Source organism: Podarcis filfolensis, assembly GCF_964270895.1.
Source record: "Podarcis filfolensis genome assembly, chromosome: 2".
Lineage (NCBI taxonomy): Eukaryota > Metazoa > Chordata > Lepidosauria > Squamata > Lacertidae > Podarcis > Podarcis filfolensis.
In genome coordinates this window covers 19,591,275-19,603,888 of record NC_139605.1, presented here as the reverse complement: position 1 = coordinate 19,603,888, position 12,614 = coordinate 19,591,275, and the positions used below count along the sequence as shown (strand labels likewise).

The following is a 12,614-nucleotide window of genomic DNA, read 5'->3' as shown; positions in this document are numbered from 1 at the left end:
TCCTTCCCTACAGATCCTCTCAGGTAGTTCCCCTACTATCAGAGGCTTGGGCGTGCGAGTGGTGACCTGCGAGAGGGCCTTCTCCATGGTGGCCCCTAAGCTGTGGAACTCCCCGCAGAAGCGTGTCTGCACCTTCTTTATACAGCTTTCGGAGAATGCTGAAGACGAACCTCTTTACCCTGGCTTTTGACGCTTGAGGTGTATAATTTTGGAATATATTTTTAGGATATATATTTCTGAAATGGTAAGTTGTTTTAAATGACTAATAATAATAATAATAATTTCATTATTTATACCCTGCCCATCTGGCTGGGTGGCTCCCAACATAAGAATAAGAATAAGAATAAGAATAAGAATAAGTGATAAAACATCAAACATTAAAAACTTCCCTAAACAGGGCTGCCTTCAGATGTCTTCTAAAAGTCAGATAGTTGTTTATTTCCTTGACATCTGATGGGAGGGCTTTCCACAGGGTGGGTGCCACTACCGAGAAGGCCCTCTACCTGGTTCCCTGTAACTTCGCTTCTCGCAGTGAGGGAACCACCAGAAGGCTCTTGGTGCTGGACCTCAGTGTCCGGGTCGAATGATAGGGGTGGAGATGCTCCTTCAGGTATACTGGGCTGAGGCCGTTTAGGGCTTTAAAGGTCAGCACCAACACTTTGAATTGTGCTCGGAAACGTACTGGGAGCCAATGTAGGTCCTTCAGGACTTAATATCATATTGCAAAGTGGCACTTCAGTGTTGCAACCCACCCTGGGACCTTAGGGTGAAAGATGGGCATTTCATCCATCAATAACAGGGCAGCCAGCCCCTGGCCCTCCAGAGTCAGGGCCCTAGGAGGCACCCCAGCTTTTCAACCAACGCACCCGCCTCGAATGTAGTCGACAAAGGTGTATTCCGACTGCACTGCGAAGGACAGCAGCGTTACCTACCGGAAACAGAGAGACAGACAGAAAAAACAACAACATGTGAAACACATGTAGTCAGAGAGGCAACTTGGAGGCTAAAGGAGCTTCTAGACTGTTGCTATTTTAGGAGTGGGATATGATCACATGCTGGCAAATTCAGGTTGCAGAATGACGGTTGACCTTGCACAACAAGCTTGCTTCCCCCCTAAAAGATTGAGGGGATTTGTGATAGGGAAAGTGAAGGGGAAACGCACCAGAAAAATTTGTGGGATTGCCCTTCCATGCCTAAACTCCCCACTGCGTTCAGCTCACGAGTCCTGCCCGTGGAAGCCCACAGAAGGGTATCTGCCAGCTCAACGGGGCATTCCACCCCTCTCCGCCCCTCCCAAAATGGCTTGGGAAGGTCAGGGGAACCCCCAGAACAGCCTGAGGGACGGGGGGGAGGGATCATTCCATCCAGCAACCTGAAAAGCTTGCACGGGCAGAAAATTCGCCATAGTGCTGAGCTGAATTTCTCCCCATGTGTTTTCAATGCATGGCGTGTGACACTGTTCACCCAGTGAGCAACTGTGTACACTGCTTTTGGAAATGTAAATAGGAAGTTGGTGATGGGGGGGCGGATCTGGACCCTGGGGGGAGGGGAAAGAGGGCTTTAAACCTCTGCCCACTCCATCCTGATCCAGATCAGCTCCCCCTGTGACCGGAAGGAAGGACTGGTGGTACCGGTGGGAATTTTTGTCCCGCCTCCCAAAATAACACAGGAATCTTAGCAACCCGCTCCAGTTCACCAGATCATCTATGCTCTGCAGCAGGTTAGGGTACCTACATTCCTCTAGATGTTGATGGACTCAAAGTCCCATCATCCCTGATCCACAGTGGTTGAGGACTGATGGGAGTTGTAGTCCAGCAACATCTGGAAAGCCATGAGATTTTCTATCCCCCGTCTTACAGGTTCAAACCAAACCCTTCAGCAACTGGAGCTGGCGCTTAAAAATTCAAGGTGTGGGGAGAGGAGAAGAACATAACATTCCCCATACTTACTGTCCCAGAGTTAACGTATTTTTTCTTCTTGCATTTCTTCCTAGGATTAGAAACCTGGGGTTGAAACAGAAGAACAAGGAAAGGTGACTCTGTTGTCAACTCTCCAGCCACCATTTTGTCTCCCAACAACTGTCACCAAAGTTGTATCCTTTGCAACCATTGTACTTCATATTTGTGGCCATTATCATAACCTCAACTGAGCAGCTACACAGATTGTGGAATTGTAAGGATCAATCAAACAAAAAATAAAACAGTCTGGAAAGCCAAATCCAATCCCTTATACAAAGTAAAAAGTTATCCATATCTTCTTTTACCTACCAACGATCTTGGACACTATACAGTGGTACCTCGGGTTAAGAACTTAATTTGTTCTGGAGGTCCGTTCTTAACGTGAAACAGTTCTTAACCTGAGGTACCACTTTAGCTAATGGGGCCTTCCGCTGCCGCTGCACGATTTCTGTTCTCATCCTGAAGCAAAGTTCTTCACCCGAGGTACTATTTCTGGGTTAGCGGAGTCTGTAACCTGAAGCGTCTGTAACCTGAAGCATCTGTAACGTGAGGTACCACTGTAATCACCAGGTGAGGTCTTGCGGATGGTCCTGCCACTGAGGGCTGCCTGGCTGATGATTAACTGCGACAGGGCCTTTTTAGTGGTGGCTCCCCGGTTGCGGAATGCCCTCCCTAGTGAGGTGTGCCTGTCTCCATCATTATTAACTTGCATGAAGAACTTGAAAGTATTCCTGTTCCCCCCCCCCCCCCGATCGTTGGATAGAATGGTGTTTATATGTGCAGTTGCTTCCAGAATGCTTTTAACTGAAACGGCTTTTAGATATTTTTAACTGCAAATTGCTTTTAGCGTGTTTTAGCGGTTTCAGAATATTGCTGCTCCATTTTTATTTTTAAACGGTGCATTTGCTTGCCACCCTGGGATCTGTGGGGAGGAAGGGCGGGGTGCCAATCACTGTTGGCATCCATCTGTCTCGAGAGGGACAGCGGACGGCACCTCCAAGGGTGAACTGCTGCATTAGCGTTATAAATTCAATAAACAGCAGCAATAATAAGTAATTTCAGACTAGCAATCACCAACTGACATTCTGTAGTCTTGCCCCTGGTTTCATTTCTGTCTAACTCGTGGGTAAGCTGACTAAGGCCTGGGGACCGGATCCGGCCCAATCGCCTTCTAAATCTGGCTCACGGATGTGTTTTTACATGAATAGAATGTGTCCTTTTATTTAAAATGCATCTCTGGGTTATTTGTGGTGTTTTTTTACACGAGTAGAATGTGTGCTTTTATTTTATTTTATTTATTTATTTTATCAAAGATTTTCTCGATTTACAAAAGTGTGTGCAATGTCTCTCTCTTGTATTTTTTTCCATGTAACGTTTTTACAAATCAGTTTCATTTGTTGAGACATTAGGAAGAAAAGGGGGAAAGAGGTGGAGGGGGGGGGGAGAAAGATGGGTGGGGGTGAGACCGGGTGGCGATGTTTCTATTTCACTTACTATATGTAGGGTTTGGTGTCAGCGTTGCTTGTGCAGATTCTTTGCTGTTCACTTGTGTTCCTTTGGTGGTGAGAGAGGCTGGGGTTGGCCTAGGGTGTGGTTGTTCATTTGTGGTTGGCTGTGGTGGCCTTTGTTTTCATGTGTGAGTGGGGTGGGTGGGTGTTTTGGGTCAGCTTTTATTTAAAATGCATCTCTGGGTTATTTGTGGGGCATAGGAATCCGTTCATTTCCCCCCTCCAAAATATAGTCCGGCCCCCCACAAGGCCTGAGGGACAGTGGACCGGCCGCCCCCTGCTGAAAATGTCTGTTGACCCCTGGTCTAACTTTTTCTGGCTTGTGCAAACGGATTGTTTGCTTGCACGCTCTTCACTGCTGCTGAGCCGCCACTTTTCAGTTGGAAAAAGAGCTCAAATGAAGGTCCAACACAGCACAGTACAGTCGTACCTCAGGTTACATATGCTTCAGGTTACCGACTCCGCTAACCTAGAAATAGTGCTTCAGGTTAAGAACTTTGCTTCAGGATGAGAACAGAAATCGTGCTCCAGCAGTGCGGTGGCAGCAGGAGGCCCCATTAGCTAAAGTGGTGCTTCAGGTTAAGAACAGTTTCAGGTTAAGTACTTAACCTGAGGTACCACTGTATAGCGATACATTATCCAGCAATATCCAGAAGGCTGCTGGTTCAATCCCTGGTATCTCCAGGTAGGGATGGGAAGATCCGCTGCCTCAAACCCTGGAGTGCCACTGCCAATCAGTGTAGACAATTCTGAATGCTGTGGGCCAATGGCCTCAGTCATAGAATCATAGAGTTGGAAGGGACCCCAAGAGTCATCTAGTTCAACCCCCTGCGATGCAGGAATAAGTAAGTACAGTGGTACCTTGGTTCTCAAATGCCTTGGTACTCAAACAACTTGGAACCCAAACACTGCAAACCCAGTATGTTTTCCGGAAGCCGAACGTGCTCCGTTTTGAGTGTTATGCTTCCGTTTTGAATGCCACACTCCCGTTTTGAGTGTTACGCTGAGGTCTGTCTGTTTTTGCTATTTCTTTTGTGTTTTTACAGCTTTTTTGTTTTGTTTTTGTGACTGTGTAGAACCCATTTCAGCTACTGATTGACTGTGTGACTGCAGCACATTGTTTATTGCTTTCATTTTATGGATCCATGGTCTCGTTAGATAGTAAAATTCATGTTAAATTGCTGTTTTAGTGGTTGTTTTGAAAAGTCTGGAACGGATTAATCCGTTTTGCCTTACTTTCTATGGGAAAGCACACCTTGGTTTTGGAATGCTTTGGTTTTGGAACGGACCCCCAGAACGGATTAAGTTTGAGAACCAAGGTACCACTGTATAAGGCAGCCTTCTACATTCCTAATAACTGCTCATCTAAGTTGGCTGTGAGTCCTGGAAGACCTGCTCCTGCCTTGAAGACCTTTTTCTACCTGGCCTGGGAGGGCAGGGCCCTGATTGACTCCAGCTACAAAAGCTGAGATTTAACTTATACGCAGAATTCATCATGTGAAAGACTGGGCTGGATGAATCCCTAGCTGGCATTAAGATTGCCGGAAGAAATATCAACAACCTCAGATATGCAGATGACACAATCTTGATGGCAGAAAGTAAGGAGGAATTAAAGAACCTTTTATTGAGGGTGAAAGAGGAGAGCGCAAAATATGGTCTGAAGCTCTACATCAATAAAAACGAAGATCATGGCCACTGGCCCCATCACCTCCTGGCAAACAGAAGGGGAAGAAATGGAGGCAGTGAGAGATTTTACTTTCTTGGGCTCCATGATCACTGCAGGTGGTGACAGCAGCCACGAAATTAAAAGACGCCTCCTTCTTGGGAGAAAAGCAATGACAAACCTAGACAGCATCTTAAAAAGTAGAGACATCACCTTGCCAACAAAGGTCCGTATAGTAAAAGCTATGGTTTTCCCAGTAGTGATGTATGGAAGTGAAAGCTGGACCATAAAGAAGGCTGATCGCCGAAGAATTGATGCTTTTGAATTATGGTGCTGGAGGAGACTCTTGAGAGTCCCATGGACTGCAAGAAGATCAAACCTCTGCATTCTGAAGGAAATCAGCCCTGAGTGCTCACTGGAAGGACAGATCGTGAAGCTGAAGCTCCAATACTTTGGCCACCTCATGAGAAGAGAAGACTCCCTGGAAAAGACCCTGATGTTGGGAAAGATGGAGGGCACAAGGAGAAGGGGACGGCAGAGGACAAGATGGTTGGATAGTGTTCTCGAAGCTACCAGCATGAGTTTGACCAAACTGCGGGAGGCAGTGGAAGACAGAAGTGCTTGGCATGGTCTGGTCCATGGGGTCACGAAGAGTCGGACACGACTAAACGACTAAACAACAACAACAACACAAAAGCTGAGACTGCTGAAGAGGACAGAGACTCTCTTGGTTGCCTTTTGGTGCAGACCCAGCTCATATAGCATGAGCGTCCACAGCCCCCGCCATGAACCACCATTGGCAGGATTTGCAGCTGCAGCAGCAGATATGTTGTGTGCTTATGAGAATATTTTATTCTTTTACTAGTTATGCTGTTTTATATTTGACTTCACTTAGTGATGCTTTATTTTGGAACTGTTTAAGATAATTCTTTTGTTAACTTTGCTCTGCTAAACGTGCGTTCTGCAGTAGTGTTTTTTTTTTAAAAAAAACGTTTAGGATAATATTTTAGTTTCCTGTTAATAATGTTTGAATGAATGTTAATTGTATTTAAATGTATACTTTGTATTCAGCTTTCTTCAGTAAGGTTTTATTCTGGATTGTTTTATTTGCTGTTTTAATGTAGGTTGTAAACTGCTTTGAGATTTTCTCCCCTTAAAAATATAAAGTAGTATGGAAGAAGATCTGTCCCCTTGATCAATATTTTTCCATAATTTCTATTAAAAATTAGTCCTGTCTAGCAACAAGAAACTTTAGTAAGAAGCAGGGCAGATGATGGGTGTTACAATGGCTTCTTTGAGGGATGGAGAGAGAGAATGAGGCCCAAAGGAAGGATATCAGTTCCAAACTAGATAGCTGGGACAGAAGCAACTGGGGTATGGCCCAAAGTTTGCTTGTAGTTTCACTTAAGTCAGGCATAGGCAACCTCAGCCCTCCAGATGTTTTTGGGACTACAATTCCCATCATCCCTGACCACTGGTCCTGTTAGCTAGGGATCATGGGAGTTGTAGTCCCAAAACACCTGAAGTGCTGAGGTTGCCTATGCCTGACTTAAGGGAAAGCAAACGTGTTTTTCCGGGTTACCCGAGAGATTCTGAACATCACATCTCTTTGGGGATCTTGTATGTAAAGCGATCTATAACTCAAAATCAAATCAAACCTTTATTGCTTATCCAAAAGCTATTGACAAATCAAATAATAATAATAATAATAATAATAATAATAATAATAATAATAATAATAACATCACTCAAAATATAATGAAAACAGAGTAAGAAGAGTGCAGTGTCTGTTGCAGCATCTGATCCTATGCGGTATCCTGTATCTTTTGCAAGGAGAATAACTGCAGAACTTTTGCTGTAACTCTCACTACCAACAAAAACAAAAACAAAAAAGGCTCCTGCTCATTTACAATTCGACCCAACACTTTAGCAACAGAGTCGACAGTCCCCTTCCTGCCTGACATCCTTCATCCACCTTCATTATTCTAAATCATGCTGGCAATCAATCATAGGGGATTTGTCTCATTCCTTTTTAATAGACAAAGCCACTACTAGAAATCAAAAGTGATCCTGTGGGTCTGGTTTGCCAGCGAAAGAAAAAGAGAGAGAGATGAGACCAGCACGTCCTCTCAGATCCAGTCACTTTTCTGCCGCAACCGTTTTTTGCTTTAAATTCCTGTCTAGGGCAATTATCTAGATTGCAGCGCAATACTGATTGTAATGCGTTTCCTTCTGGGGGGCTGGCCGGCAGCTTTCCCGACCCTCTTCTGTTTGTGTGGCAAAATACACCGTGAGACCCCAGACCGGGGCTAGGAATACAGGCAGACGCCCCACTCAGCTACCATTTTAAGAATGCTACATGAGGCAGGATGATTGGGCTAAATCTGGCGAGAGTCAGGGGCGGGCCTTGTGGAGTTCATGAAGGATCTCCTCCATGCCCCCTGTGCCCGTACTTTTTGTTACGTTGTGGGTGAACATATCAGACGACACAGCGATTCTTCAAACAGCTCTTGTTTATTCACAGGCCAGAACAGAACTGAACTGAAGGGTTCAGTCAGCCTGCTTATATAGAGCTCCAGTACAACGTAACTGTAACCATTTTCTAAAACTATCCAATCACTGAACGTCACTTTCGATCCCTTATTTGCATAACTATCTACAGTATCCCCCTGCTGGCCCAGGGTGAGAACTTCAGTACATAACACTTTTTGTCTCAGTAACGGAGTGGGTACCACAGATCTATCCGTTGGCCATTTCAGATTGCCCCAAGCGGAGAGCTGCCGCCCTGCAAAGAGTTTATATGCGGAAGCAGTTCCAGACGCCGGGGCCCTGATTCAAGGAAAGACACACTCCAGCATGGCTCCCCCACAGTCACTAGCCAACCCACCTTCTTGGCTGCCGCCTTACAGACCCTGCGACTATCTAGTTCAGGGCTTTGCAAGGTTTATCTTGCCTGGGCCAGAACGGTCCCACAGAGATCCCTCTGTGGGCAGGATTCTGCACATGCCCGTGATTTCCAGCATTTGCGCATGCGCAGATGTGATTTCCGGTGCTGCGGAAGTGAGTCCCTGCACCACAATGCGCCAGTTTAGCGCAGCGCGAGAGCAGGCAGCTCAGTTTGGGGCGGCTTGTGGGCCGGTCAAATGACCTCCGCCAGCTGCTTCCGGCCCACAGACCTTAGGTTGCTGACCCCTGATCTACAGTAGTTCAGTGTTGAGAACCAGCATGGTGCAGTGGTTAGAGTGCTGGACTAAGACCTGGGAGAGCAGGGTTCGAATCCCCGCTCAGCCACAACGCTCCCTGTGAGCTTGAGCCAGCTACCGTTTCTCATCCTAACCTACCTCACAGGGTTGTTGCGAGGATGAAATAAGAAAGGGAACCGTGTAGATCACCTTGAGCTCCTTATAGAGGAAGGGTGGGATAGGAAATAAATAAACAGAACACACTGACGGCCAGTTGCTCTCCAGAGAAGTCTTTCTCAGCCAGAGACTGAACCTGGAACCTTTTGCATTCAAACCTGATGCTCTGCCAGCTGAGCTATGGCTTTCCCCCAACCTGGTGCCCTCCAGATGTTTTGGACTACAGTTCCCATCATCCCTGACCATTCTGGCTGGGGCTGATGGGAGATGGAGCCCAACAAAATTGGGAGAGTGCCAGGGATTGGGATGGGCAAGCGGCATTTTGGGGTGGGGAGCAGCAGCTGTGGGGAAAATTCTTTCCTTCACACATCCATATACAGTCAGACTTTGGATCCCTAACACCTTGGTACTCGGATGTTTTGGCTTCCGAATGCTGCAAACCTGGAAGTGAGTGTTTACGAATGTTCTTTGGAACCTGAATGTCCGATGGGACTTCCGCGGCTTCCGATTGGCTGCAGGAACTTCCTGCAGCCAATCAGAAGCCGCACTTTGGTTTTGGAAGTCGAACGGACTTCCGGAATGGATTCCGTTCGATTTCCAAGGTACGACTGTATATTATTGAACACAATGGTAACTTTTTTAGCAACTTTTACCGTGCAACATGGCTGCATGCTAAATATATTATCCGAAGCAACTCTGAGCATGCGCAGAGTTTGCCTGCCAAGGCATCCCAAAGAAATCTTGTTTGGTATCTGTAATGTACTGAAGTTCTCACCCTGGGCCAGCAGGGGGATACTGTAGATAGTTTTCACTCAGGTCCACATATGCAAATAAGGGATTGAAAGTGACGTTCAGTGATTGGATAGTTACAGAAAGTGGTTACTGTTGCGTTCTAGCGGAGCTCTATATAAGCAGGCTGGCTGAACCCTTCAGTTCTGTTCTGTTTTGACCTGTGAATAATCAAGAGCTGTTTGAAGAATCGCTGTGTCGTCTGATATGTTCACCCACAACTTAACACTGGCGATGAGGATGGGACCGAACACACAACTTAACAGTACCCCGCCTCCCGGCTCCAATTACGCCAGCCCCGAATGCCCCCCCTATTTCTCATAATGCCGCAAGCTGAAGTTCGCTGTGAGAAGATTCAGGATGATTATTTATTCCCTCTGACAGATCAGAGATGCTGGATTTTATTAAACTGCAGGCGCAAACTGTGCAACATCACCCAAAGTGGTAATAATACTTATTGAGACAGCATCATCTAGGGTGGGTATGTACGTGGTTTGTTCTCAATACAAAACAGTTAGGGCGGGGGAGGAATAATGGGAACTGAGATATTGGAAACCATTAAGCAGTGGCTGGGGAGTAATGACTGGGTTGCCAACTGGCCAGAAAAGAAAAGAAACATCTAAGAGCTCAGGGGTAAAGCACCTGCGTTGCACACAGAACTTCCCAGGTTTGATTCCCTGCATCTCCATGCATGGCTGGGAGTGTCTGCACCTTTAGGGCCAGAGAGCTGCTGCCAGTCAGTGTAGACAGTATTGAGCTAGATTGATGGACCAACGGTCTGACTCAATGCAAGTCAGCTTCCAAATGCAGTCCAGTCTGCTCCTAAGAACGTGCTTTATACCGGGTCAGACTATTTGTCTACTGAAATATACTCAGAGTCGCAAAGTGATTTCATGCTCTTTATTCAGCTCATAGTGGTGAGGAGGAATGAATGAAAGTCCCCTCAAGGTATCTGCTTTATATACATTATTTACACAATGGGCTGCACATGATTGGCTAATTCCGGAATTCTACTGTAAGCCAATCAGGTTGTGGATTCACTTCTATCTGGAGCATGATTGGGTGGTTCCTGCCAACCAATCATATTGCTGCATTGTTCTAGGACCAATCAGACTGCTGCATTCTGAATCCTATTGTTCTAGGACCAATCAGACTGCTGCCTTTTGCATCCTATTGTTCTAGGACCAATCAGACTGCTGCAGTTTGGATCCTATTCAACTCAGTACATAACACCCCTCCCCTCTAAGTTCCAGTCCTGCCCGGGAGGTCGCATTCATAGTCCTTGAGGTACGCCGGTGGCCTACGTGTGCGTTGCGGCCTGGGGTGTTCCCTGGTCCGGGGTTCAGGTTCTGGCTCATGTTCCAAGGATGCTGGCTGTGATGGGCCTGTTTGGTCTGGTGCAACCGGCTCGCTCAGTCGTGGTTCTGGTTCCGGTGTCCTTTCGGCCTCGCGGGTCCTCTCTGTATTTACTGATTCTGCCTCTCCTGCTGGCCCCTCCTGCTCTATGGGCCTCACTGCCCCTCTGTTCCCTTGGGACTCCTCTGACCTTTCCTGGTTTTCTCCCGGGAATCGTCGCCGTAACTGGTCGCAGTGGCGGCGCCAGCATTGCCCCCCATCCGTTAGCACCTCGTACGACACGGGACCAGTGACCCTGGTGACTGTGGCGGGTACCCATGCTGGGCCTGCCCCAAAATTCTTTGCGTACACTGGGTCCTGGGCCTCGAAGGTCCGGGGGTTCCTGCCTTCCCCCACCACTACCTCATCCTGAGCTCTATCGGGGTGAAGGCGGTCCAATCTGATTGCAAGGCGCCGACCCATTAGTAGTTCAGCGGGGCTCCGGCCAGTCGTTGAGCTGGGGGTGCTGTGTTGTGCTAGGAGGAATGTGGCAAGGCGGTACTCCCAATCCCCTTGCGTCATGCGGCGAAGGGTGTCCTTGGTGGTCCGCACCATGCGTTCTGCTTGGCCATTGGTGGCAGGGTGGAATGGCGCCGAACGGATGTGGCGGATGGCGTTCTGCGCTGTGAAGGTTTGGAATTCTCCTGACGTAAATGCAGTCCCGTTGTCTGAGACGAGAGTGTCAGGGAGCCCGTGGGTTGCAAACAGCCTGCGTAGTACCCGGATGGCTGCGGACGTAGAAGTGGACGGTACCAGTGCGACTTCCAGCCATTTGGTGTAGGAGTCCACCACTATGAAGAATGTTTTCCCCTGAAAGGGGCCAGCGAAGTCCACATGCAGGCGTGACCATGGTGCTCGGGCGGACTCCCAGGACTGGACTGGGGCCCTTGGGGGATCTGGGCGGGATTCTTGGCAGGCCTGGCAGTGTTTGACCCAGGCCTCTATCTCTCCGTCGATCCCCGGCCACCACACATAACTCCTGGCAAGGGCCTTCATTCTTACTACCCCTGGGTGTGTCTCGTGTAGGGCTGTGAGGACCCTTTTGCGGAGGGGCTGGGGAACAACGACCCTGCTTCCCCATAACAGGCACCCCTTGTGGGCCGACAGTTCATGTTTGCGGGTTGTGTAGCCGGCAAATTCTGGCCCGGGGCTGCTGCTGGGCCATCCCCTCCACACCCAGTCCAGGACCCGGGAGATGACCCTATCTTTCTTGGAATGGTGTGCAACTTCTTGTGCCTGAATGGGGCGGTCGGGAAGCAGCTCCAGGCTCATAACCTCTTGTGCAGGTGCTGGGTCAGGGCCTGTTTCCGGTAGTGGTAGCCTGCTGAGGGCGTCCGCATGGCCCATCGCCTTCCCAGGGCGGTGAATCAGTGCATACTGGTAGCTGGCAAGGAAAATTGACCACCTGAGGACACGAGGAGACAGCACTTGGGGGGTCTGCTTTTCGGAGGCAAACAAGCCAAGCAAGGGCTTGTGGTCAGTCACCACGGTGAAGGGCCGCCCGTACAAGAAATCATGGAATTTTTTTACTCCCTTCACGATTGCCAGACCCTCCTTGTCGATTTGCGAGTAGTTCCGCTCGGTTGCGTTGAGTGTCTGGGAAAAGTATGCCACCGGTACCTCTCTTCCATCCGGGAGTTGGTGTCCCAGGACAGCGCCAATGCCATAGGGTGAGGCGTCGCATGCTAGCACCACCGGCAGCCTCTCGTCGAAGTGTGCCAAGACCGAGTTTGAGACAAGCAAGTCCTTGACTGCCTGGAATGCGGCCTCCTGGCGCTGGCCCCACACCCAAGGGGCCCGCTTGTCCAGGAGTCTGTGTAGGGGCTCCGCTACCGCCGCCTTGTGGGGAAGGAAGGAATGGTAAAAGTTCAATAGTCCCAAGAAGGCCTGAAGTTCAGTCTTGTTCTTGGGCGCTGGGGCATCACAAATGGCCCGTACCTTG

At 48.4% G+C, this 12,614-nt stretch overlaps 1 protein-coding gene across 2 annotated transcripts in view; it reads right to left on the bottom strand.

The window, feature by feature from the left end:
• Positions 1–12,614, bottom strand: part of CPNE9 (copine family member 9) — a 33,113-nt gene that overhangs the window by 8,535 nt on the left and 11,964 nt on the right. For both annotated transcript variants that reach the window (XM_083601939.1, XM_083601940.1), the window contains 2 exons: positions 1,950–2,003; positions 867–928 (listed from right to left, as the gene is read on the bottom strand). In XM_083601939.1, coding sequence (XP_083458065.1) covers positions 867–928; positions 1,950–2,003 — 116 coding nt within the window. The remainder of the gene's footprint in view (positions 1–866; positions 929–1,949; positions 2,004–12,614) is intronic.